The sequence below is a fragment of the Poecilia formosa genome, unplaced genomic scaffold (assembly GCF_000485575.1).
Source record: "Poecilia formosa unplaced genomic scaffold, Poecilia_formosa-5.1.2 Scaffold505, whole genome shotgun sequence".
Classification (NCBI taxonomy): domain Eukaryota; kingdom Metazoa; phylum Chordata; class Actinopteri; order Cyprinodontiformes; family Poeciliidae; genus Poecilia; species Poecilia formosa.
Window position 1 is genome coordinate 300381 of NW_006800444.1, and position 26659 is coordinate 327039.

General features: G+C 40.2%; 1 protein-coding gene across 6 annotated transcripts in view; it reads right to left on the bottom strand.

Annotated features, from left to right (window-relative positions):
* Positions 1 to 25228, bottom strand: part of LOC103156861 (vang-like protein 1) — a 37718-nt gene extending 12490 nt beyond the window's left edge. For 2 of the 6 annotated variants that reach the window (XM_007579056.2, XM_016664689.1), the window contains exons 1-3: positions 25081 to 25228; positions 16686 to 16956; positions 9992 to 10118 (exon numbers count right to left, since the gene is read on the bottom strand). In XM_007579056.2, coding sequence (XP_007579118.1) covers positions 9992 to 10118; positions 16686 to 16756 — 198 coding nt within the window. In that variant the 5' untranslated portion in view covers positions 16757 to 16956; positions 25081 to 25228. Of the gene's footprint in view, positions 1 to 2081; positions 2833 to 9534; positions 9908 to 9991; positions 10119 to 16685; positions 16957 to 17090; positions 17169 to 22955; positions 23273 to 25080 lie in introns of those variants that run through there. The other 4 variants (XM_016664685.1, XM_016664686.1, XM_016664688.1 and 1 more) reach the window with 4 other exon arrangements.
* Positions 25229 to 26659: the final 1431 nt, after the last annotated feature.

The following is a 26659-nucleotide window of genomic DNA, read 5'->3' on the forward strand; positions in this document are numbered from 1 at the left end:
AAAACACACACACCGCTACCCAGAAGCTGTCAGATCTGCTCTTATTCTACAGCTGCAGTGAGGATTTTGGCCCAGCAGCTCGTATTATGGAAGGAGCTGAAATTAAATAAAATATTCAACAGGAAAGGAAGGATAAAAAGATTTTAAAAAAACGAAAGAGAGAGAATGTGCCTCACCGATTTACTCAACATTAATCATATGAAGATTAAGACCTAGATAAATAAGTACAGTTCAAACAGAGGTGAAGATGTTGCTTCAGCCATGAAAAGTCAAACAGTTTTCAGTTTAAAATTCTGGTTTTTAAAGAGTTAATGACACAATCTGATGCCTTAAAGAGCGTTTTTAAGGCTTTTAAACCTTTAAACATAAAAAATATGTTATATAACGATAATCAGATGATGTTAAAACACAAAAATGTATCATTAGAATAAACTTCTATGCTATATGACAGAATGCCACCTTTGTCTCAACTTTCTTTCTTAAATTCAATGAAAAAGTTCGACTACATACCAGAATATCTTTAGTGCTGATTAAGATCTCAGGATCGACAAATTAAACAAACTAAAGGCATAAAAAATGGCTCTAATCCAGCAGACAGGCAAACATCCGTAACAAAAACAAGAGACTATGTTCCAACGTCAGAGTAAAAGCACAACAGAAGTCGGCAGATTAGATGCAAAAGGTTCTTTGTCTGATAAAAATCCCTAAAAACTGTAAACTAAATGCTTCAATATGGAGAATTTGATGCTGAGCGTTAAAACACTCATTTAAACCAACTTTACGCTACATTAAAAAGCTCAAATCAAAAACCATGCCAAGGTTTAAAACATGAGTTGTTCAGAAATGTTGTAAGAAAAGCAACTTTTTAAACAACATTTTGGTAAAATTTTCATTTTTTAGTTAAAAAAAAAAACAGTTTTGTCGCAATTTATTTTAGGAATTATGTGATTTTTTTTCTGCTCGGTTGATCTGCAGATTTACAGATTTTAATCTGGGTGAGCTTGAACAATAACTGTGCTTAAATATTATGTCATAAATGAAATTAATGCAGTTTTCTCTGTTTATTGCAAAATTATAACAATCAGTCACTCCAGTTTCTGGACAATTATTGTGGAAATTCACGCAAAATCAAGACAAAATACTGGAGGGACTGGAAAGATGTTCAATAATATTACTTAATTTTAAGAATTCATTGATATTTTAACAGTTGGTGAAAAGGTTTTATCAATACACTCTGGCACAACCGGCCCTTTAAGAGCCTTAATGATTGTGATTCGGTCCAAAACGAAAATGAGTTTGACACCCGTGATTTAACTGAAGTATGAGCCCAATTCTTCGATTTTTTTAAAGCGTTTGTGTTTTTATTTCACACAAATCATAAATAATAGTCACAATAATGTAAGAAAATCTTTTACAAAAAACAATGTGTATGAAGGGTTAGATGGTTCTTTTTCCGCTGGAGTATAAATAACATCTATTCTCCGTAACAGTAAATGAAGCATCCACTAAAAGCCTGTTTTCTGTTGTTCAGTGCAGGAACGCTGTTTACTCCTGGGAGGCTGACAAGGTGTGTGTGTCTGTGAAAAATAAAGCAACATGCATTCCCCAGCTCCTCCTCACTGCAGCTTCAACACAGTGGATGATGTGTGCGGCTGCCAGGAACTTGTCAGGACAAGGAAGGAAACAAGAAAAAAACACGACAATGGAGAACTGAACCAACTTGGAGAGTTGGGACAAGAAATACTGGAAAATATTAAATAAAAACCTGTTAAATTTTCTGTAAATATGTTTATGGGTCGTGATCAGGAGACACCTGTGTTTTCTTTCCAGTCTGGCTGCTTTCATAAACATCCCGTAAAGCAGCAGCGTTGGATCTAAGAGCGCCACATGTAAACAGAGCCGTTTAAAGTTTACGCCTGAGCGCAAACGCATCCCAGATCATGCAGATGATTCCATTAGGAACTAAAACAACTCTGAAAATTAAAAGCCAACATCTGTTGTTGGCAGCAAATTAACAGCCAGCGCGTAATCCGGTCGCTACGGCGGTAATCAGATTAGCCCAACCGACGTGTCAATCGTACCTGGCTCGTTTTAGAGTTTAGAGGTGAGCTCCTGCGAATTTCTTCTTCTATGGTGCTGATGATCACCTCCTTTACTTCTTCTACTGCCTCTCCAACCTCCAGCACCTGCAGAACCTCGTCCCCTTCCTCCATCACCGTTGGCGACAGCATCCGAAACAATCCGGTTTCTGAACTTCAGCTTGGCGCTCCAGTCGGTACTGAACCTCGGCGATTCATCCCGGAGTGTGACCTCACCGACTGTCCATCCGCTCCCCCACCCCTCGCTTCATCCGTCTTTATATAGAAACCTCTCCCATCATGCCTCAGGAGGTATTGTATGGGACGGCGCGCTCACTTGGCGCATAATGTGAGGGGCTTTGTGAGGGAAGACGCGGAGCGAGGCAGCGCAGGGAGATGAAGAGGAGTTGGGAAGGAGGGGGTGAAGAGCCAATCACAGTCTGCACTCATCTCTCTCCTCAGCACCACTCTACGATTATTGCTTCTGACCCAGTGAGCACCGCGGCGTCTCCGTGCCGCCACGGGAAACGTCACATGCATGTTCACGTGTGTTCATGTGTGTTCATGTGTGTGTGTGATTCTGGGGAGGTAATACACAGCCGCTCCAAACGCTCGATGCCATCACAGTCAGGTCGCGGTCTCTTGTTTTATGAACTGTTTAGATTTCTCAAAGTTTCAACTCTGCTACACCAGAGTTCAGATCAGGTTACAAATACTCTAGAAACTAGAGATGCATCATTTCTGCTTGTTTTGTTTGTCACCTTTCACTAATTTCATATTTTTGTGCAAAGTTTTGTTAGAGTTCATCTTCTCCTTCTGAAACCTGATTGGATAAATGGCTCTGCTTAATAAATCAATTAAACAAATGATAAATTATAACGAGCTCATCATTTATCGTTTTTTCTTCTTCAGTTTGGTCTCAAGTAGCTCCATTTTTGAGGGACAATTTTGATAACAGAGACTTCATAGTTCATTTTATTTGCTGTTTCTGTTGTTTATTTATTTTGGATATTTCAAATGTCTTCCAGTCCCAATGTTCAATGTTCATTAGAATTTAAAGTTTATTGATATTTGAGAATGTGTTCTTACATTATTATTCCATTAGATTTCTGTAAAATGGTCTCAAAGCAACACTATTATCACAAATGACACAAATGCGACAAATGACAACACATTTGTCGCAATAACTTCTGGGACAATTTATCATCCATTAAAATCCATTAACATGGTCCTAATGGTTGGTTTCCTCTGATATGGTATCCCATTCCGACCAAAAACCCTGAGGAGCATATTTCTTTGTGCCGCACTCTAACCGTACAATAATAGGTTGATTAATACTTCAGTACTACTGCAGCTGGCTACAACATAGAGGAAAACTAAACTTGTGTTTGAGGTAGACTGTAGAACATCGAACAAAATGTTCCTAACAGATGATCTCACGTAGATTTAAGATGGATGTAGAACGTCCCAAAACGGCAAGGTGAGTGGAGAAATTGCCAAAAAGGTGAAGTCATTCAAATTGACTCAATATTCCTTCCAACTCATTGAAGCATTCTCAACCAAGACAAGAGAAAGCTTGGAGACCCGATATTACGTGTAGCTACATCCATAAACGCTCTGAAATTAGAGCCAGGCCAGACTCACCAGGAAGAAGGGGTCCCAAACATGAACGCAAGCTCTCTGCCTCTTCCACGTCCTGGACATTTCTGCGTCCGTGTCTGCGGTCTTCCAGCGTACGGAGGTGAACCTACCTGTGCGGCCGTCTGCAGAGGAGTGCAGAGCGCTCCGTGTTGCTTGTACCGTATGGTCCATGTGCAACGTTCAGCTCTAGTTGGCAAACAGCTGAGATCACAGAGCAGCTGAGGTTAATTAGCGACAATGAACTGAACCTCAGGCATGGTGGGAGGAAGGTCAGCGAGGAAGCAGAGTTGGCAATTATGGGACTCAATGGAGATCGGCAAGAAAGAAAGTAAGAGAGGATATGACTTGGATTTCATCCTTTGGAGAATGTGAGAAATCCATAAATTCAGTTGGAAGCAATTCAAAGAACACAGGCAATTCAAGCCAGATTACCCTCAAATGTTATCGCTCTGGTCATCGGCACAAACAGCATCAAAGAAAATGAGTTAAATCACACGGCTTCGTACAACATCAGGGTTTCCCCCCGTGTTTTATAAGCCTGGCGGGCCATCAGGCTGTACTTGAGTCCCTGCCAGACTAAGAATTGTTTGTTTATATATTTCAGTTTTTTTTATGTTTGCATAAAACATATGCAAGGCTTTATTGTTAGTGGATATGAATTGTTAGTAATGTCTTCCAATAACACACAATTACCTTGTGATATTTTCGAATTTCCTGTCAATTTAAAAAAAAATGTACTCAAAAACATGACTGTCTGCTACTTCCAGACCCATTTCTTACTCACATCATGCAACACTTCCCTACACTGCAAAAACACTAAATCTTACCAAGTATTTTTGGTCTACTTTCTTGTGCAAATCTCTTAATATGCATGAAATAAAATAAAACTAACTTACAAGTAACTTTTCAGCAAGAGACAGGAGCTTGTTTTAAGTAAATAGTACCTGTTCCATTAGCAGATTATTTCCCTTATAACATGACAGTTTATAATCTGCCAATATTAAGAATATATCTTGCTGAAAGGTTACTTGTAAGTTAGTTTTCTTATTTCAAGTGTACTAAGATACGGCTCTTGAAAAAAATGAAGAGACCACTGCACTGGACCACATTGAAAAATATTGGTAGAATATTTGGTTATTCTACCAAATATAGATTTCTGAACTCTTCCTGAGTTAAAACATTAGTACTGTTGTTTCTAAATGAATATGATTGTTTTCTTTGCATTATTTGAGGTCTGAAGGCACTGCATCTCTTTTGTTATTTTGACCATTTCTCATTTTCTGCAAATAAAAACAACATTTTTGCTTAGAATTTCAGTGACATGTTGTCAGTAGTTCATAGAATAAAAGAACAACGTTCATTTTACTTAAACATAAACTTATAAAAAGTAAAATCAGAAAAACAAATGATTTTAAGTGGTCTTTTAGTTTTTTCCAGAGCTGTATTTGCAGTAGAAATTAAAATACTTTAGATTTTGTGTTTTTGTAGTGTAAGCTGAGGAACTGCCAGTCTGCCACTTAATGCCAAATCAAATCTCCAGTAAAAATGCAACAACAGGGCGATAGATTGACCATCAACTCATCAACAGAATCAATACGTCTGCTAGCATCCAGTCAGACTGAACGACACGTTCTGCTGCTGAGGAGTCTTTTAACAAACTCACACACATTAGCATTCAGCTTGGGGCTTTGGAGCGAATCCTGAAAACGGAGGAACCTGTTAGAACAGCTCTGTTCAAGTATATTCATCATCTCTTAACAGTATCAGATGTTTTTCCCTCATGGAGGTCCAGACGAAGGCTGCTGCTTGTTTTACACGTGATATGTTTACCGGATCGAACCGTTTTAGGAAGCAGAGAGTGTGTGACGAATGGTCAGAAGACGGAAAAGATTAATGGAGTTACATAGAGAACGAGAAGGATTGTTAAAGAAAGAGTTGAAACTTCTGTACAGGTTTACCTTAAGGCATCTAAAAAATATTATTTAGAAGAAGCAAAGGGACTAAAAAAATCCTGACCCTGATTTATATCAGAGCATAATGATGGAATAGAGTGGCCTAATTAAAATCTGGACCTACTTCCAGTTGGGAAGACTTGGAAACTGATGTGCATAGATGGTCTCTGTCCAATCGGAGGGAAATGGAGCTAATTTCCAAATTAGAACAGGCAAAAAAATTAAAGTCTACATGTAAAAAGCTGATGTAGTTATTCCCCAGAAGACTTCCAGCTTCTGGGAGAAACCAGGAGACAGTGTTTGCTTTTTCATGGGGATTCAGAACAAATTAATGAATAAAAAAAAAAACAAAAACAAAAAACAAGAAGATATTTTATTAATATATTAAATGAGCCACAGAGGCTACATGCTGCTCTAAAGCTGAAGTTAAAACTGCCACACCTTCATTTTTTATTCATTTTGGAAGTAAAAAAATCTGATTTATCAAAAGGAGCGAATTAGTTAAGGTTTCTGTGTCAATGCATGTCGTCTTAACAAATTGATTTAGTATTTTCTCTTGAGTTCAGAACCAGTTCTACTGGGGCATTGGCCCCGGTTGGTCCCCGTCTAGGACCGCCCATGCCTGGAGGAGTTTTCAAGAAAGCTGTAAAGTTTGCAGCAGCTCCTTCCAACAAATGGATGCTTTGTCAGGAAGGGGTTGAATAATTGGAGCCATTAAATTTAAAGTATATTAGTTGTGCCAACGTATTTTAGTTTAGCTTTTTTTCCCAATATTTTCTTTTTAACCAATCTACAAGCAAATCCTCCCGAAACCTAAACACTCCTGGTGTTAAAAAAACTCACTCCCCAGCCGACACATTCCCATGCAATCCCCTCCCATCTCTGTCTGTTTAACAATTCCTGCAGCGAAACATCACAGACACAGTCATGAGAACGCTCTCTGCAGGATTGTGAGGACAGCCCTGCCTTAAGCAACGTGATGCTTTGTCAGCCGAGACTCTGATTAAGTCCCAGCAGCGAGACGCTGAGATCAGACGGACCAAAAGAGAAACATTAGCATTCTGGAGCATATGTGAGCCCCAGACGCTGCGGCGTGAATAAGACATGATGAGCAAAATAATAAACGACGTCTGCGCTGTGTGTTAAATCCTGTTATGTATTCAAATTAGACACACATTCAAAGAATCTACTATCAAGAGGAAGTGAGCCAAGTGGGTCAGTTAACCTCGTGTTTTCTCAGCAGTCCATTCATCTCAACACTTGATGGAAGCCTGCTGGGAAAATTTCTAGTTCAGTTAGGAATGCTAACATTGGTGCTAATAGTTAGCATAGGATAAAAACCGATTAAAATGGGAAATGTCTGAATTATTTGTTTGAAACAGTAAAACTATGTTTCAGTTTTATGTCATGTCGTTATGTTATCCCCTTATCAAAAACACACGTGGAGAGTTGCTGTGACTCTTTCATGCATGTTTGAGGAATTACATAATCGCCATGGCAACCATTCAGTTGTACAAAATGCCTGGGTGGACCTAGCCCCGCCTTCAAGACGAAGCTCCTCCTCAGAGCGGCAGTTTTCAGGTTTCAAAGCTTCCGCCTCACAGAGCAGCCCTCCCCCACTCAGCTCCTTCAGACTAGCCAGCAGCAATTAGCAAACACCTGGAGGAACTGTTGACCTGATTACAGGAGCTACGTCTCAGTGGTAAAAATGTTGCTAAAGAGTTAATAGAGGAGCCATGTTGAGATGACTTCCTGAAGGTGGAGTTTCAGAAAGAGCAGGAGCTTTTAAAGAGACAGAGGTCCAATTTTCAAGTCGTAAATCAGGAAGTAAAATATCTTTTTTAAGACATATTTGACATATATATACATATAGCTTTTTTACAACAGTTGAAGGTAATATAGTTATTTGATTATGCTGGAAAACACATAATATTGCCCCACTAAGGAAAGATTTCTCTCACACACAGTGTGACATCACCCCTACTTCTAAACTAGATCATCAATGATCAAAAGGCCAAGGTAAATAATCTAAATGCTTTTAAATCAGACCTGGTTAAATTATTACTGTGAGGTCAAAGATTTACAAAAATTGGAAAACAGAAACTGACTAAAGTCTGAATCTTAATTTTCAAATCACCACCAATAGTCAAGTCTGTTCATGTGAAGTTTGCAATCGTTCTGAATACCATTAGTTTTTAGTTTATTATGATTTTAAACTAAAGTCTGATGAAAAGGATGGAGCTGTTCCACTTTGTGGATTTTTATTTGACACACTAAAGCATTTGTTGATTCTGGATTCAATTTTTTTTCCCTCCAAAATTAGCACAGATGACGTCATGTCTTATTTAAATGTGTGGGAGTCTGTCTGCTGACGCTGACACGCTGTTACTAATCAGACTGACTCGAAAGCAGATGTTCATCCGAAACACACCGCATGAGTCAGCAAATGTTAGACATGAAACAACGCACCCAGCGAGCCAAGAAGGACTTCAAAAAAATAATAACAACCAATGGTGAGTCTGGAGGAGCTGCTGAGATTTTCTGCTCCGGTGGGAGAATCTGTCAGCAAACACAGCCTTTATAGAAGAGTCAAGTCTTTGCTGAGGGATGATCATTTGAAGTTTGGCACAAGATGCTGAGGTTGATGGAACCACAAATTCATGCAACTTTGCATATTTTGGCCAACATGCAAAATGCTGTATGTTGGAAATATAACGCTAAATGAATATCATCCTAAACACAACATTCTTCAATGAAACACAGTGGTGGCAGCATCATGCTTTGAGAAGGAAAAAGAATTGACAGAAAAGAGAAAAAACAGAAAGAAAGACAGAAAGAGGACAACAGACAAAGAAAAAGAAGACAGAAAGGAAGAAAGACAAGAAAAAGAAAAAAAAATAAAAAGATAAAGAATAAAGAGAAAAAAGAGAAAGACAGAAAGAAAAGGAAGAAAGAACAAAAGAACAAAAGAAAAAAATGAGCAAGAGAAAAGAAAGACAGAAACAAATGAAAGAAAGAGAAAAAAACAGAAAAAAGACAGGAAGACAATAAAAAAGAAAAACAGAAATTTAAGACAGAATGAAAGACAAAAGAAAAGAAAGGAGGAGAGCGAGAAATGAGCAAAGAGACACAGAAAGAAAAGAGAAATGCAAAGAAAGAAATAAAGAGAAAGGATGACAAAACAACAGAGAAAAAGACTAGTAAAGACAGAAAGAAAGAAAGAATCCTACCGAGAAAGATATGAAATTAAGATAATTACATTTCAGACATTTAATCTCAGAAAGAATTTAATTTCAATGAACAAAAGGAAGGATTTCTTTCCATGAGGTTATGAAGGCCAAACTACTTCAGAAACATCCCTGGATCTGAACGTCTGTTTATTTTGGCCAAATGAGAGGAAAGTTTAGAAAAACCATCACATCAGGAGCAATTATCACTAAAACATCAGTGTAACTGATCTAAGATTCAGGATTAGAGGATTATTATTCAGCAGCAACAAAACTGGGTCAGCTTAAACTCTGACTGAACTGGAATAGAAACACGATTCTGATTTATAAAAGCTTTTTTCCCCCTATCCATCATACCTGAATGTGTCTAAGCAGCAGCGCTTGCTTTAAAGGTTGAAAACAGGACAGACTAGCAGCTGAGGTTTGCAGAGCTGCTGTTGTTGGACTGAGGTTGTTTGTAGCCCTGCAGTGAAACCTCCGCAGTCGCGTCTCAACACGCCGGCCGAGGCGCTGCTCTCTGATCCACCTGTCAGCTGGCTTTTATCTCAGTCCAAGCAACACAATCGGATCCAGATTTTAAGTTTAAACACGAGCAGGTAGTTACAATCTGCCAATCCCAAACATCCAGAATCCTACCTTAAACGTGTCCTTTACCAAATAATCCATCACATAATCCATCATTTGGGTCTGCAGACGTCCGAGTCCGCATGATTTCAGGGTTTTTCTATTAGACTGATGGTAAAAAGCTGCAGCTTCGGCTTCAGCTTGGCCGGGTCCATTCTACAGGGGTTCTAACCTGGTGTCACACTGACCCGGTTCCTGCAGCCAAACCCAGAATCTGCTGAGTCCACAAACAGGATCAAGCAGAGCTCTGCTATCAGCCGAGGCGGCGTTCTGCCTCCGGATCCCGTTTGTCTGCTCCAGGCTTCCTGTTGGGTTCACCGGAAAGTGGACCGGCCCGACGCACCAGATGGCCCGTCGCAGCCCGACTCTCCAGCTCATTTAACTGATAAATCTCCTCAAATCCCCTCCACAGCAGAGCGGCCGGCTCATGCAACTTACAGCGGCCGGCGGGTGAACGGCGCCGTCTTACCTGGACCTTTTCGCCCCGCAGCGAGGAGTCGCCCAGCAGCGGCTCGGCGGGCAGCGTGTTGATGGTGACGGACTTCTCCGAACGACTGTCTTTGCTGCGCGACTTGTGCCGGTCCCGACTTCGCTCCCTGGAAGAAGAAAAACAAAAGAATCATGTTGGGCCCCATCATTCCTCTGGTTTCTCTCCATCTGTGTGACCTGTAATCTTGATGAGGAAAAATAAGAACGTGAGAAGCAAAGTAGATGCTAGCAACAATGAGAGAAAATCAGAATTTATGCATTTTGTGTTGGAAAACCCGAGTTGAGCCGATGCAGTACTGTGCCTCACCACTAGGGGCGCTGTTTCACACATGTACTTGTTTATTTACACATTGACGTTCCAGTCTGTTTCATATATTTAATGAATGTGTGTGACATATTTAGTCTTTCTGTGCAGTGAAAATGCGGCAGAAAGTACCGTGACTCACTGATAGGGGGCAGTGCTGAGCCCCAAAGACACAATAAGCAACAAATGCTCTTCTTCTACACATTTAAAAAGTACAGATGGAACAAAACCGTTCAAGGCTGCTCTCTTTGGCTGCCAGATTTTAAAATCTGGCAGCCAAATGAAAGAAAATGACCGTATTAAATATTATTTTATGTTTCTTCCTATTAGAAGCTTTAATTAGTTATAATTAAAATAGAGTTTTTGGTGGAGTCTGTGCCTCTCCAGTCATTAATCCAGTGTAGACTGTGAATGGCAGGTAACCTGATCCCCACGTGGCCCGATTCTCCCACTCACTTGTTCCATTAGCGGAGGAAAGCTTCGCTAATCCCTCGTCTGTTTCCTCCACCTGGAGGCTCTAAGGTAAAGCAAGCTGCAGCGCAGAAGGACAGTATATACTCCTCGTCTCATTACAACCACAGATCTTAATGGATTTACTGGGATTTTATGTGACTGACCAACTAAACCACCAAATATAAGAAGAGGATTACAGTGAAGCACGGAAGTGGCCGTATGATGCTGGGGGGAGGCTTTTCTTCATCAGATTTAATGGGAAAATGGAGTTAAATGCAAGAAAAATTGCTAAAGCTACGCTCACCCAGCATGATTTTTTTGGTGACAAATTCGGATCTTTTCACCGAATAAAAAAAAAAAAAGAAATTTGCACCACTGTCCTGATGTGGTACAATCTGAACAGGCATGTCGCATTTTATCCGACTTTTACATTACTGACCTGAGACATGCTAGACGCTGTACATTTTAATTTTCAGCAAAACACGCCACACTGGAAGACATTTTAAATATCAAAAATAAAACACAACCAAAAAACAAAAGATAAAATCCACAAACTACCAAAACCATAAATAAAATGGGTTATGATCTCTTGCCTACGGTCAAAAAGGAAATTACTGAGCTAGTTTTAATTTATCATGCGATTAATTGCTTATAAACAGCAGCTGCAAAAACTATACTTCTGAAAACTGAAATCATGTCACTGCTGGTTCTGATTTCTCTACAGAAGTTGCAGGAAAAATGCAAGTCAAACTTTGCTACTAAAAGAAGTTGAGCTTTCGTTTTTCTTAGTTTCCTCCATCTTTACTTTAAAACTTTAACATCGATTCATCGACGATTTAGTCAGTCTATTCCTACAACAGAAATTGTAAAAGACGACGAAAAAAAACAATTATAAATAAAAACAAGTGCATACTATGAGTGTTGGGTAAATCGTAATAAATATAATTATAAAAGTGATTATGTAAACATTGCGCCGCTGTGTGACGTTTGTTTTTTTTTCTACGGTGGCCTTGAGGCTCAAACCACTTCAACAAATCAATAAATCTACAAATTGCAAAAACACAATAACATTTAGCGTAGTTAATATTTGTGGAAGTGGTTTGTACCTCAGGGCCACCGTACTTTGGGGTCGTAACAGAAGTCTGATTGCGTTTGTATTTAATTATTGTAGTAATTTAAACAATCACAAAAAATAAAAGAAGAAAAATTGGATTTGAGCAAAGAAAAAAAGAAAAAAATCAGAAGAGCATCAAGTCAGCCTATGAAAGCCTGTGCAGCCATTACTGTGGTCAAAGTTGAAAAACCCATTAAAATAATCAGATCTGCTGCCTGTAAACAGCAACCATCAATAAAAACCTCTGACGGAGTCTCCAAAGCGCAGAGGATATCCTGGCTGCAGGGGAGAGCGGAGGAAGTCGGGTGATTGACAGCAGTGGAAATACAACAGTTCACCAGAGCCGCTCTGGATGTGACTACAGGGCGTTTCCAGCCTCTCTTCCTGCGCTTCCTTTTGAATACGCTCCTGGTTTCCTACAGAAAGTCTCAGCCGCTGTTACACGTTCACACAGAAAGAAAGAAAAAGGGAGTAGAGTTTGAATAGCCTGCAGCTGCAGACTGACATGTTCTTATCATACAAATCCAGCAGATTAGGACGGTGATGGAAGCCTTTAAATACGTTACCACCGTCATTATTACTTTAAATATTATTACAACTGCCCTAATCACTGTGGTGATGGTTATTCTGGAGGGAGAGATCATCAGTCAAACTCTGGCACTGATTATGCTGATTAATTGGAGCGGAGCGCTGTGGAAGAAGCAGCAGCAGCGCTCGCTGAAGACTTCAAAGACTTTATGAAAATCAGGAGAAACGCTGGGGAACATCAGGAAGCAGCTACAGAGGAGAAGCAGGGAGGAGGAAGTGACAAAAGACACTTCAAAATACCCGAGTCAGAGGATTCAACTGCAAGTGATCGTGGCGCAAAATAAAAGCCGCCACACCTTCAGAATGAAGCTTTTCTTTAATAAAAAACTTCATATACACATGCAGCCTATATTTGCGCATTTATAGCTAAACTAACACAAATTAGCTACTGCTGCTTTAGCTAATCTAACACTGCTGTGGTAGGCTAGCTAATTTAAGCGCCTGCTCTACTGATGACCTGTCACAGTTGGTGTATTTAAGTCGCCTTTCTTTTATTTTGGAACTGAACTGACACGCACCAAATTCCACAGCACATCTACATGTTAAGGTTGTCATAGTCAAGCTAGCATGACTGAGCTACTTCCCTCCCCCTCACTGTTTTTTTTCTGAATTAAAACTTTTTCCTGACCTTGTTATTTAGTTGTTGTAGTGTTGACAGTTAATAGCAAAGCACTGTGTCCCTTTATCATTTATATATCAGGTGTACATGATCTGTTGACAACTTAACAGCTACAACCAATGCTAGTCATTGTTAGCGAGCAGCTTCTTGCCTCCAGCAGGAATATGGAGGCAGGATCTTGTGCACGTGTAACATCGCTCTGCAACGGGTCTATAGTTTGGCCTTCAAGCGTAATGATTTGAACAGCAGGACACAGCTTAACGTCAGGTAATTTTTCCACTGAGAGTCATTTTTGGAATGCATTTTCAGATGGGTGTATTAAAATGACTCAACTGATAAAAAAGCCCACCACCATGGTTTAAAAACACCCTGTTCTACCTAAGCAATCTGCCACACCTTCACCTTCTCCACTGCCCATATTCATCTCTTCTACAAGATCACCTCTCCACCTTTCCCATAGCCTCATCAGCAAGCAGCTGGCTGCTTTGGTTTGCTACCATGCCAAGCTCTGGTTTGATTAATGGATTCTGACTTTTCAGCGTGGATCCCGGAAATGACTGTGACTTCTTGGAAAGGCTAACGTGGAAGAATTAGAGAAGGGGCTTTGCGAGAGCTGGAAAAATCTGGCAAACTGGGGAAGAAGCATCACTTCCTCCACAATCAGAGGCCGACTCCTGAAATAGCGCGGCCAACTGGGATGACATGCCAGACTCTGTGTGGACCAAAATGTCCATCTCTTCTTCTCTGGCATTGCAACTGAGACACCTGTGAGCCAGAACCGGAGGGCAACACAATCATCTAAACTCATACACAAACCTGAATGGAAAACTTTGGAAATGATGGCACTCTCGCTCTTCTTTTTTTTTTTTAAAGATTGAGTAAAACAACATTTAATTTTGTCTAATACCGTCATCACAATCATCATCAAATATATTGATTGATGTTCCAGTTATTATGAATAAAAGTCAGCTCTAAACAGGGGGGGGGTTACCCTTAATTCACATGAGCTCAGTGTTTCCTGTAACTTTGTTCCAGATTTGTGGTGCATAGAAGCTTCACCACATTGGGTTCTTCAGTGTAGGGACTTTAGAAATTGAATGATGTGCTCTATTGTCCTGGTTTTAGTCAGAACGCCAGCAGCAGAATCTGGATCTAATTGATTTTTTAACCAGACCTGTGAAGACACTGTTACAGTAATCAAGGTAGCTAAAGATAAATACATGGATGTGTTTTTTTGTACTTAGAAATTAAGTCTTTTAATCCTAGAAATGTTCTTCAGGTGGTAGAAGACCGACTTTGTAACTGTCTTTATGTGTCCCTGAAGGTTCAGGTCAGATTTGAGACCAGATCTTTAGTTTCCAGCTGTAATAACTAAAACAATGAGCTGATTGTAGATCGTTCCTTCAATTTTTTTTCTCCTCTGATTTGTACTAAGCATCTGTTCAGTGTTTGGATGTAGAGCTGTGTATCATCTGCGTAGTTATGGTAACTAATCTTATTTCTTGCTATAACCAGAACTTGAAGGAGCATGTAGATATGAAATATAAAGGATGCCAGGATTGAACCTTGTGGAACCCCACATGTGACTTATCTGATCAGATGAGACGGTCCTAGTCCCTGCTCTTTAGATATTGTCTTTAGTTAGAAGTAAAAGGTTTAAACTTCCAGAGAGTGGTTAATTCAATTTGCTTCCAAACTAAAAATCAACCAACTGAAACATTTAGCTTTTAAAAACCGGGTCTCCTCAGCCTGCATGTGGCTTTACAGCTGCAGATGCATAAATCAGCCCCAGCTTCCCGGCTCCATCTCAACACTGAGTGCTGCTCTGTAAATTGGACTAATACTAATGAAATGAACTAATTTTCCACATGAGCAGCTGCTAATATGAGATGTTCGACTAACCAATCATTTAAACATTCACTACTGAAGGAGGGAAGGATTCCAAAAGCAAAAACCTAAATTAGCTTTGCAGCTTTTTTACTGCTCCAAATAAAAGGCTGTGGTTGTAAAAAGACGAAATAAAGAAAAACTTTAACATCCAAAGGTACCAAAGAGAGAAAAGAGACAAAGCAGCTCATATTTGTCAGGATTTGGCATCAGTGTAATTAGACAGCAGCGATCTGGCGTGTAAAGAGATTACCTTCAGAAGAGCTATCAAAGGAAACAATCTAGGGTTTTCTTTATGAAATCAGGGGACAGCCGGTAGTTTTGGCACCGGGAGGAAGAACAGAGGAGAGCGATGGAGCCTGGATGCGGGGCCCATATGCTGCTTTTCCAATTTTCAGGTGAGAGTAAGGCCACGTTTGGAGGAAAACTTTATTTGGGGAGTGATACGCCAGCAACGAAGTTATTACGTCCACTAAAACTAACCCAATAATGAAAACTGAAATTTCAGCTTCTACGCACCACAAATCTGAAAACTGCAAATAAGCCGAAACACTGACTTCCTTTAAATCCAGACTCAAAACCCACCTGTTTAGATTTGCTTTTGAAACATGAATATTAGTATTTTTCTGTGTTTTTATGATTTGATTGATTGGAAAGTGACCACAAAGTAAAACTAAACTATAATGAAAAACCCCAAACCACTACAACCCAAGCCGCCCTGCACTCTGTGCTGAACGGGGCGGGAGGAAGAGGAGGAAGAGGAGCTGCAGACAACATGAGAGGCAACAGGTGGCAGCAGGAGAGGGAGAGAAGCAGGGCGGCATGTGATAGACAATCCGGCAGCGCCGTCAGTCAGTGAGGCCTCCTCAGCACCTGTCCTCCCTGAACCCCCCCCACCAAACCTGTCAACCACGTCCATTTGGATTCTGACAGACTGATGTCCCCCATGGGATTATGGGTCTGCAGAGACGTGAGAGAGGAAGAGAAGTAGAAACTCTGGCTGATTGATCATCAAGGAACTTCTTGGTTTTATCTCTGATTCTTGACTGGTTGGTCCGATTAGTTACTGCACTGCAAAAACACTCAATCTTTGCCTTAGTACACTTGAAATAAGATAAAACTGACTTACAAGAAACTTTCCAGCAAGATATAGGAGTCTGTTATAAGTAAATAACTTCTTAATAATTAAGAAAAACTACTAGTTCCTTTAACAGGCTATTTCTCCAATAACATGGGGAATATGTCTTGTTAAAAGTGAAATAATCTGCCAATGGAACAAGAATTTTATTGAGTTAAAAGAAGCTCATATATCTTGTAAGTCAGTTTTGCAAAACAGCAACACTGAGTTTCTGAGAAAAAGGAGGGAAGATAAAGAACCAAAGGACTATATGAAGAGCTGAAATAAAGACGAGGAAAAAAGTGAGGAAAGAACGAAGGAACAACAAAGTCTGCAAATATAAACATTTTTCCATAAACTGTTTTGTTTTCCATTAACCAGACCTGGAAACTACAAACCAAATTCCAGACTTTTCCAGGAGGAACCTGGAGGTTGTTTTATGTCCCAAACATCAACGTGGCTGATGGTTTTTTTTCCCCTCATCAATAATAAATAATCACTTGTCAACAACATCAGCGCCGAATCAAAGCTGGGACTCACCAGTCCCAGCTTCTCTGGAGGTAAATAATTAACCAGCAGGATTTAGTCTTACCCGTGCCTGTGCGATCCCCGGGAGCGCCCGGAGTAATGGGAATAGCCGGAGTAGGTGGACTCCGTATCCATGGCAACGGAGGCCGGCCGGCTCCAGGCAACGCGGAGGCCGCTCCGCTCGACCGCTGGCAGACGCGGCGGAAACCGGCGGGCTCGTCTCGTTAAGCTCCGAGGCGATTGATCGGCCCGCTCAGGAGGCCGGCGGCGGCTGAGAGCTGGCGGCGGTCAGGCTGGAAAGCGACCCTGCGGGCGCCCGGTGCGGAAACATCAACCTGCAGAGAGGGAAAACCAGGATGAGGGAAATTTCAATTCACAACGCGAAAAGAATCCGTCAGAGACTAAGGGAGGCGAGGAGGAGGAAACGGCGTCCGACGGGAGTAAAGATGAAATCAAGCATTCGACTCACATCCGTCCACATCATGCCTGTTTATTCCCCCTCATGCAAAACGCTCAGATGTTGCTCTGCAGCTGCATTGTCAATCAGCGTTTCCTGTTCTGACAGAAATGTTACAGCAGCTCTAAACAGGTTCCCCTCCAGCTGAGCACTTCAGATAAAATAAACACTTCAGTCCTGAAGAGAAAAGAAAAGTTCCTCCAATTCATGCAAACGAAGACGATCAGGATAAATGGAGAGCTGTACGCAACATGTAAGCCACAACTTCACTGCAGCAACTCTATCAAGTCTATATTCTAAATATGAAGCACCCGTTGTTTTCTGCGCTGTTCTTCCCCGTTCATCTGGAACCACATCAGTGGTTGCACACCGCAGCAGCCTGCATTCGTTGACTGTCTTGTTGACTAACATCAACCACCATCATCAATCTGCAACGACACCTGGACAGGGCAACTCCTGTCCAGTTGGCTAAACCAAGAACTACCAACGGAAACGACACAAAAACCTCTGAAGACAAGAGGCGACACAAAATGCAAACAAAAATGCTGTGGTGTCCAAATTTAGCAGTAGTAAGATTTCCCTTTTGTCTTTGGTAAAACACCACGACCCATTCCTCCTGCTAGCGCTGAACTCTCAAATTAGTTTTGGTTCTGTTGACCCAGAATGTCCTGCATTGTAGTTAACTTCCTGCTTTTGGAGCGGCCTCCGGTCCGCTTGAATTCACATATATGCATTCGAACCGCTCCAGAGTTCACTTTAATCAAACCGAAACCGAGTTTTCACATCAGTTAGATTGTGAATTCATTCGTCCACAAACAAACAAGACTTTGTTGACAAACAGACGAGAGTTCGACTGATGTGAAGGCGTCCGATGAGTAAAAGCTGAATCAGTACTAAGATACCAAACAATTTAAATCAACTTATCCAACACTGGAAAGAAACATTCAGGAAAAATTATGCCAGAACCTTTGTTGTAGCAACAAAACACGTATCCAAATCATCTAAATCTCTAGCAAGTCAATACCTAGAAAGCAGGATCTCCAGAAGCCCCACCCAAGCTTTAGACAACTCAGACTCAAAGCAAAACCTTAAATCTGTTTGACATAGTGTTCAAAACTACGTTAAGGTTGGTACAACAGGTTGGTAATTGAGTGCTCTGGTTTTGGTGCAATCAGAGGAAGTGGGTAAGCATGATTTGTAAATCACCAAGATCAGCATGAGAGCTGGGAAGAGCTGTTCGAGTGGCGCGTTTGGCTCAGGGTCAAATTTAACTGCATATTTCTGAGGGATGGCAAAGCATGAGTCACAGATACCTTGAGGCATGCTTTGATGTAGTGAGGGCGCGGGACGCACATGCACACACATAATCACAGCCTCTCACTGCACTGAGGTAGTTAAAACCCAACCAAAATAAGAACCGAATGTAGTTTCTGCAGAGATACGCCTTCCTTCGGCTGCACCCTGGAGTTAGCCCCACGATTAGTCCCAAAAACAAACCTTAATCGGTCAGTAGAGGTTGCATGGGTTAGAATTCTGATATTTGAGTCACTCTGTGTGCGTCACTCTCATGGTTGTCACAGGCCTTTGAGGGTACTGGGATCCTCGTACTTGTAAATCATTTTAACTACCTGATTCATGCTCACATGTTTAAAAATCCATCCTTAACTGGTTCTTAGCAGGAAGTTTCACTGGGATCCCAGAGAGTCCTGCTCAGAGCTCCGTACACTTCAAGATCAGTTTGGGCTCAGGGTGGGAGAAAAGGATCGGTCAAAAGAAAGTATCTGGTTGTGATCTTAAGTTACTGGTAATTGGTCTGAATTTAGATATTCTCTCTCCAGTCATGCACTAGGTTTTGTCTAGTTTCAGTGCAAATACCTTAATACACTTTGAATAAGACAAAACTAACTTACAAGTAACTTTTCAACAAAGTTTAAGAAACTTGTCTTAAATCAATAAATCTTTACAAATGTTGAAAAAGTACTAATACTCGTGAAATAATCTGACAGTAGAACTAGAACTTTAAAAAAAAAACAATATTAGGGAATTATTTACTTAAAACAAGCTCTATGTCTTGCTGAAAAGTTGCTTTGTCTTATTTCAAGGGTACTAAGATATTTTTACTAGATACTAGACAAAAATGTTTTGTAAGATTGTGTTTTTGGAGTGTTTAGACCAATCATAGCACCGTAGACCACAGCTGCATTCACCGGCTCACACTTTAAGATGATTTCTTACACCAACATGCAGATTGGTAAGTGCCATGAAATGGAGTCCATCAAGCTGGAATTAAAACTAGGACTTTTTAATTGCCAGATGAGCCCATGGTTTGGTGTGAAAGTTTAAGGCAATCGTCAAAGCAATTTCCAATATAAACACCTGATTTAATCCTTTTAAAAGCAAGAACACGCCACTAAATGAGGGATTATTCAGGTTAAATGAGTGTAGGATCGTGTTTCAACAAGAGCAGTTGGCTTAAAAGCTGGTCCTGTACCTGCCACAATGAATTTCCTGAGCTGACCGTCTCAGATCCTTCAACTCGTTCTGCAAACGGGATCTGGCTGTGAGCTTCACACTGAAGTGTAACAGGATACAGCAGAGCTCTCACATGTGGTCTGGTAAGTGGAACCACTTCAAGTTGGTGAATCGGGAGCTGAAAAGGGAATCTCCTTCTCCTGGAACCAACCCAGGCCCCCCGCTGAGCTGCAGGAGAGTAGCGCCAGCAGGGTGTAGCGCAGGGATGTCAAACTCAGTTTGGGCCGTATTAAAAATCTGAATGTTCTTAAAGGGCCAGCTGTGCCACAATGTATTGATAAAACCCATTAACTGATAAAATATTAGTAAATAACTGTTTCAGCATTCAATAAGTGCTTCTTTTCCCACTTATCAGGATTTTGTGATTTGTTGAAAAACTGGAGGAAATTATTGATGTAATCTGGAGTCTAGAGGGCCACATAAAAAGCTCTGATGGGCCAGATTTGGCCCCCGCACCTTCAGTTTGACACATGTGGTGTAGAGGAAAAGGAGACCAGCAAAATGATTGGCCAGAGATCAAGCTTGAGCGATCCTGCTGGATCTTACTAGTTGATCTAGATGCTATTTAGGGGTGTGGGAGAAAAAGGGAGCAGATTTTTTGTTATAAAAATGTTGAAACACACTAAATTATGCCCTACTTCAATCACAACATTAGGCTCAAAACTCAGGGTAAACTTCCTTTGGAGAAAATTTTCTCCCTCACCTTCAGCAAACCTTCCACTAACAGAAAGACAAGGAAATACTTTCCTCTTGAGAGGGAAAACAACACCAGAGCCACGGGCTATCTGCTGTCAGCGACCGTAAACCAACAGTCCTGCACGGCTTCACTTTACGAATAAAAGCAGCTGGCAGACTCCGAGTAGAGCGGCTCAAGTGGATTCATGTAACTGCCTTCACCTTACACCTCAACATGCTGGCAAATTGTCATGAAACTTCAATCAAACAGAATTAGTCTGACTACTTTTACTGCTGCAACGAGAGATAAGGATCTTCTCCGGCTTGTTCAAACCAACTGACCTGAAGATAAGTGGAGCTGGAGACTAATCCGTCTGATACCTGGAGGTAGAGAAACAATGACTTAGTGCACATGTTTCTAATTGTTATTTTTGTTCCTGTCCTGTGTCAGATGTGAGATACTGTGGGGAAGCTTGTTAGACCTATTTATTAGAGAAATAACGAATCAGGATGTTTCAAATTGATAATCTGGTGACATTTGCCCCCCCCAAAAAAAAAAAACTAAACGGCGGAACGTGGAAATTAGGGCTGAAACGATTAATCATGATTAATCGATCAATGAATTAATTGTGACAGAAGAGTTAGGTGGTTCAATGAAAAATCTGCAGAATTTGTCAATTCTTTTATTCGATTAATCAATGAATCGTCAGAATAATCGATTAATGAAATAATTGTTTGACGCAGCCCTACTTTAGACAAAATGGAGCAGCTTTATGGTATGTTTGGATTTAAATTAATCTAAAACGAATCTTAAGAAATGATGCAACAAGGGAGCATTAAAACTGACTTTTAACACAAATCCTTCCAGCTATTTTTTAATGATTTTTACATTAAAAAGAAAGTGAAGAGTTTCTAAAGTGATTTTTAGTGTTGGACCAATTACTTGTTAGGTGATTTTTGGTTGAAATGCTCTTTACGACAGGCTCAAGCTGTAAACTCTCTGGAATGAAGAACCGGTTTGATTTTCCTGTAAAGAAACCTCCAATTATGACTTTTTTATTCTTTCACAACAAATTACAGTAGAACCTTAAGAACCCTGTTTTGTTTCTTCAGATCAAAATCAAATATGACAAAAGCAGCAAGTAAATAGTCAAACTCAAACATAAATAGTCAAACTCAAACATTCTTGTTCTTTTAAATGTGTCTGGCGGCACTCCAGACTGAGATGATTGGGACTAATTTACGAGGCTGACCTTTCCGAAGTCGTTCCGGGAAAACTCCAGGAGGCACATGGCTCGGTCACACCCTGCTGGACTTACTGACCCACACTCCCTAAAAGCAGCAAAGAACTTTTACAGGCTGGACGGGAGATGCAGCGCTCACCCTGCAGCGCAGGTCACATGATTGGGAGTTACTGAACCATGGAGGTTGACCCGGTCCTAAACCTCTGAAGGCGCACACTCTGAATGTGGAGGAGTCACCAAAAGGACAGGAAGAGCTCCTCCGGTTTTCTGGTGTACAGTGGCAAATTAGGAATCCAACGAACCAGATGAGAGCCACTCACCCAGTCAAAGAAAAGACACGATGATGGATCATTTTGGACCAGAAAAAGGTTAATAACTGGGAATCTGTGTGATCGACCCACATAAAGTTGTGCAAAATTATGAGGTGCCACCAACCGAAAGACAAAAGTGTCAAAGTCTGAGATTACTTGAAACTAAATAGGAAAAATAAAACAAAATTGGTGTTTTACAACAACAACAGCATGTCCTTGAACGCTTCAAAGGGAAACATTAAATATGCATCAAGCATAACACAGATCAGACTTTATTTGAATGCGACCCAGACCACTTGGATATCCGATACGTATCCGATCTCCTCAAATGTGACCTGAATCTGAACGTCCAGGTCGTATTCATCCAACCTGAAAGTCATTGATATTCGACAAATGTCCCTACTCCTGATGCAGGAAGAAAAACAACCATAACAGACTATAATGAGGATTAAGTTGTTAATATGATGGCTGCAGTCAGACTGGCAAAACACCGAGCACGCTCTCGATGTGTGACGTTACTGCGCATGCAGGACACTTTCAGTTCACACTGGAGAAAAAAAATCCAAACTAAAAAAATACAATTTGACAAAAAATCGGAAATGGGTCACTTGAGGCTGCAGTGTGAACGTAGCCTTAGTTGATTCCATCAGCCTTGCTTGAGAGGTTGAGCGACTAAAGTCTTTCCTCTGCCTTCATCTCCCAGAATGCTGTGCGGTTCTCGTTTGGAGTTCAGTGAAATTATTGAAAGTTCTTTCGGATGTATGATCTATTAATATTGAGTCTATAAAACAAACTCTCAAATCAAATGCAGTTTCTAGTGGTGGGAAGCTGGTAAAACGCCAAAATGATTGAAAAATCTCTCCTGTAGTTATTGACTGGCATAATAATTAGGACCTGATGTGAGAAAAGATTCTACTCTAAGCTCCCAGCATGCAGTTCATTTGCCCGCCTCAGTGACAGCTCTCCCTCTCACCTCCTGCCCCCATAACACCCTCATAGCGCTGCCTCTATTATCGCACCGATAACACATCTCCTCACGCTGTAACACGACACAACCAGCACATGCAACGCTTTCACTTGAGCGAATGGGGGCTGCGGTGGGGATTGTAACTCACCAATGGCAGCGGTCACAAGACATGCCAGGACGAGTCACTGTGGAAGTCCTGACCCGGTCACTTGCTCTACGGGACGCTGAGGTAACCGAGGCCGCCGATTCTGTGGAATTCAATCAACATTCTCCAGTGTCACCGGACTAAAAGCTGGAGACGCCAAACAGAGTAGGGGCTCACACTGGATACTCCGAATTCACATCTGACCAGTTAGGCTTGTTCCTTATCATGCACCTGTGCTAATGTTAATTACAGATCACTATCAACTCCCATCTGCAGCGAGCAAAAGCCATGTCACGGCGACTCGATCCAAACCCGATGTTCCATTCACAGTCGGCCTCGACCTGTTGCATTTTTCAGCCGTTACTAGGCAACTAGTGAGTGCTGATCCTTGCTAAGAGGTCGGATGTTGATGACTGCATGAGCAAGTGTTTAAAAGAAAATGGCAAGGAGAATGTATTTTCCTCTTTTCATAGCAAATATATTAAATTGCAACCAAAAGAAGTTAAAATCAAGAGCACTGAAAAGGCAGCATAATTGAATTGTGAAGTGCCAATCAAAATGAAGGGTCATCGGCTGATTTTCCAACTCAATCCACACATTCATTCACTTTTATCAGATAACAAAAGCGCTTTCATAGATTTCAGGTAAAAAAAAATTGACAACATCTAAGATTTACATTAATATTGCTAGGTTGACGGGTTATAAATTACACGTATACTTCTTCTGAAGGCTACTGGTTGCTCTGTATGCTACTTGAGGGTTTCAGAGTAAAAACGGACTCAATACAAATGTCTGCCGCACTTGTAAGTATATTCAGAAAGAAAACAGAAAATTCTGCGTCACTTCCTTCCAATCATTTAGATCAGAGTAGTGTTTTTCTTTTTGAAATATTTTAGACTCAAGTTCTATGTGCTTCTCTGTGATGGTTTTTGATTCATTAGGTCTGAGTGTGGTTTGTGAGACTAAACTGCAACATTTTGGATAATTTAGGTCAGTTGATGATTCACAAAGGAGGAGAATAACTTCTATACAGAGCACTAGCCCAGTAGTTAGGTTTGGTATCCTCTTGCCATTTATAAATGAATTAATAATTTAAAAACTACTTTACTCAGATTAAAACTTGATTTAGATAGGGGTAAATACTATACAAACTAGATAAGGACTCGATTAGTGACTTTTCTGCTACTTAGAAAGAACACTTGTTGCATTACTCCTCATGTGAACAGAATTATAACTAAATGCACTGAGAATTTGACCATGTTGTGTAGTTATAAAGGTTACAAACAAATTATCGGTGAGTTATATGGATTTTAGAGAGTTGAACCATCTGACCGGGGCAGATTAACCCTGCTTTACCCTACCTGTGACCCGGTGGCGGGCGAACCTGTAGGCAGGAAACTCCCCGGTTTCACCGTGGCCTCCGGTACCCCTCCGCCTCCCCCACCGTCACCTCTTTCGTGGTTTCTCTCATCACAAGCATGTTTTTTTTTCTTTATAGCACATTTATAACACCAACTACAATTTAAAAAAATATTTTACATCACATTGTCGTGTTTAAATTGCTTTTACAGATGGTTTACGGGAACTAGGAGGTCTACATTGCGTTAGTTAGCGTCAACTCCGCCGCCGCAGGTTACAGTTTACAGCAGAGCTGCGGTGCACCAGCCGGGTTATGCGGATCCATTCAACCGTGGGAAGAAGCACTGTTCACTTTTCCTCTAGTCTTGCAGTGTCTGTAACACTTTCTTCTCGATTTAAACGCTTGAAACCTGCATATGTGTTAGCAAGACATTCAACAATGTGCCTAAATGTGAATAAATACGGTTAATCGCCGCTGTCTGTGCGCTCTGTTCCAGTTTCAGGCGTTCACTTGAAGTTGAAAGCATTCCCTTTCATACAGGTAGCAAACACACCAAGGGCGTGTTCCTAAGTCTTTCCTTTAAAAACACGCACTGAGCCTAAATTCACCCTAATGTTATGTTAGCACAAGCAGCTAGTCGAGCTAACCCACATTTTTAAACGCGTTGGGAATTAACACAGGACATTTATAACGCACAAGGCTGAGCTTCACACACATCTGCAGGAACACGCCTGACAGTAAATCAGCTGCTATAAAAACATAACTCACCCCTTATCGGCGGAGATATCATATCAGTGTCGTGGTTGGAAATTTATCCAGTGGTTGTAAAAAATACTTCGCGGTAAGGTACAGTAGGAAGCAGCCCGTGGTAACCAGGAATCACCCTGGCAGTCAGGAATTTCACAGGGGGCAGAGCTTCTCGTGAAGACAGGGGTGGTGCAGTAGCACAACATGACGGTAGGGGGCGTTTCACGTATACACCAACCGCTAAATACCCTGAGTTGGGTAATAACCAGTTACCTTTACTTAAGTAACCGTTTGGGAATAAATTACTTTACTTTCACTTGAGTAATTTTATTATGAAGTATCTCTACTCTTACTTGAGTAAAATTTCTGGACTTTCTACCCACTGAATGAAAAACAAACGTGTTTTAACCAAAAATAGACCAGACACAGACAAACTTCAGCAGTTTTTGTTAAGGTTTTATAAGTTTTATGTTTCATTTGTCTTATTTAGACGTTTTGTATTATGTTATATAAATAAAGTACTTAGATTTTGGTCTTTAAAATACCATAATTTCCACATAACTTTATATTTTGCTCCATCTGATTAAGTAATTTTTAAACATTAAATGATTGATGTCTTGATCAGTTACTTCAGTAGCCTTTTTGCCAAATACTTTTTTAATTTTACTTGAGTAAAAGTACGTTGACATAGTGCTACTCTTACATGAGTGCAATATTTGGGTACTTTGCCCACCTCTGAATTTTTTTTCTTACAGGATGATACATTACAAACACAAAATTTAAAGCGTTTTTGGGTGGATTTTAAGTGATGGCTCCATATAAAAGTAGTCAATAATTGTGAAGAGGAAGAAAAACAATGATATTTAACATTTGCTAAAAATAAAAATTAAATAGAATGCATATGTTTGTAAAAAAAAAATTAAAAATCCAGTGACGTTTGTGGCAAAACAGTTCAAGACGTATGAATACCGATGTTATAATACTATAAAACTAAAACTAACAAAAACTGAAATTGAGAAAACATTTTCATCAACTGAAATAAATAAAAAAGGTCATTAATGAGGAAACTATATTAATCATTTATAAAACTAAAACATACTGAAAACATAGATATAATATCCTTCATTTTTGTGTTTATGAATCTATTTATTAGCTTTTCGAATTGATCTGAAATTGGCAGGACAAAAGCAAAAGTTGGGAGAAAACACAAGTAACTTGGCTGTTCAATAATAACTAAATACATTTTTTGAAAATGTTATTTACCCTTAAGTATTCATTATACCCAACTGATGTAAACAATGTCACAAAACAGTACTATATTGTAAAATTTTAGGTGAATTCTGCACTTAAAATTTAACCAAAGTATGAAAACCTTAAAACTACTACTACAACTAATAAACAATTAACAATATGTAACAAATAAGTAATAAAAACTAGCAAACACACTCTAAAAACAAACAAAAAAAAAATCACAACAAAATAAAACTAAACTACAATGCAAAGATGAATGCATTCCAAGGAACTGTATCTTAAGTGCAACTATCCACACGTTTCATGTTTTCATGTTTTCGTCACAGTCCATGAAGCAGAATAAAGCAAA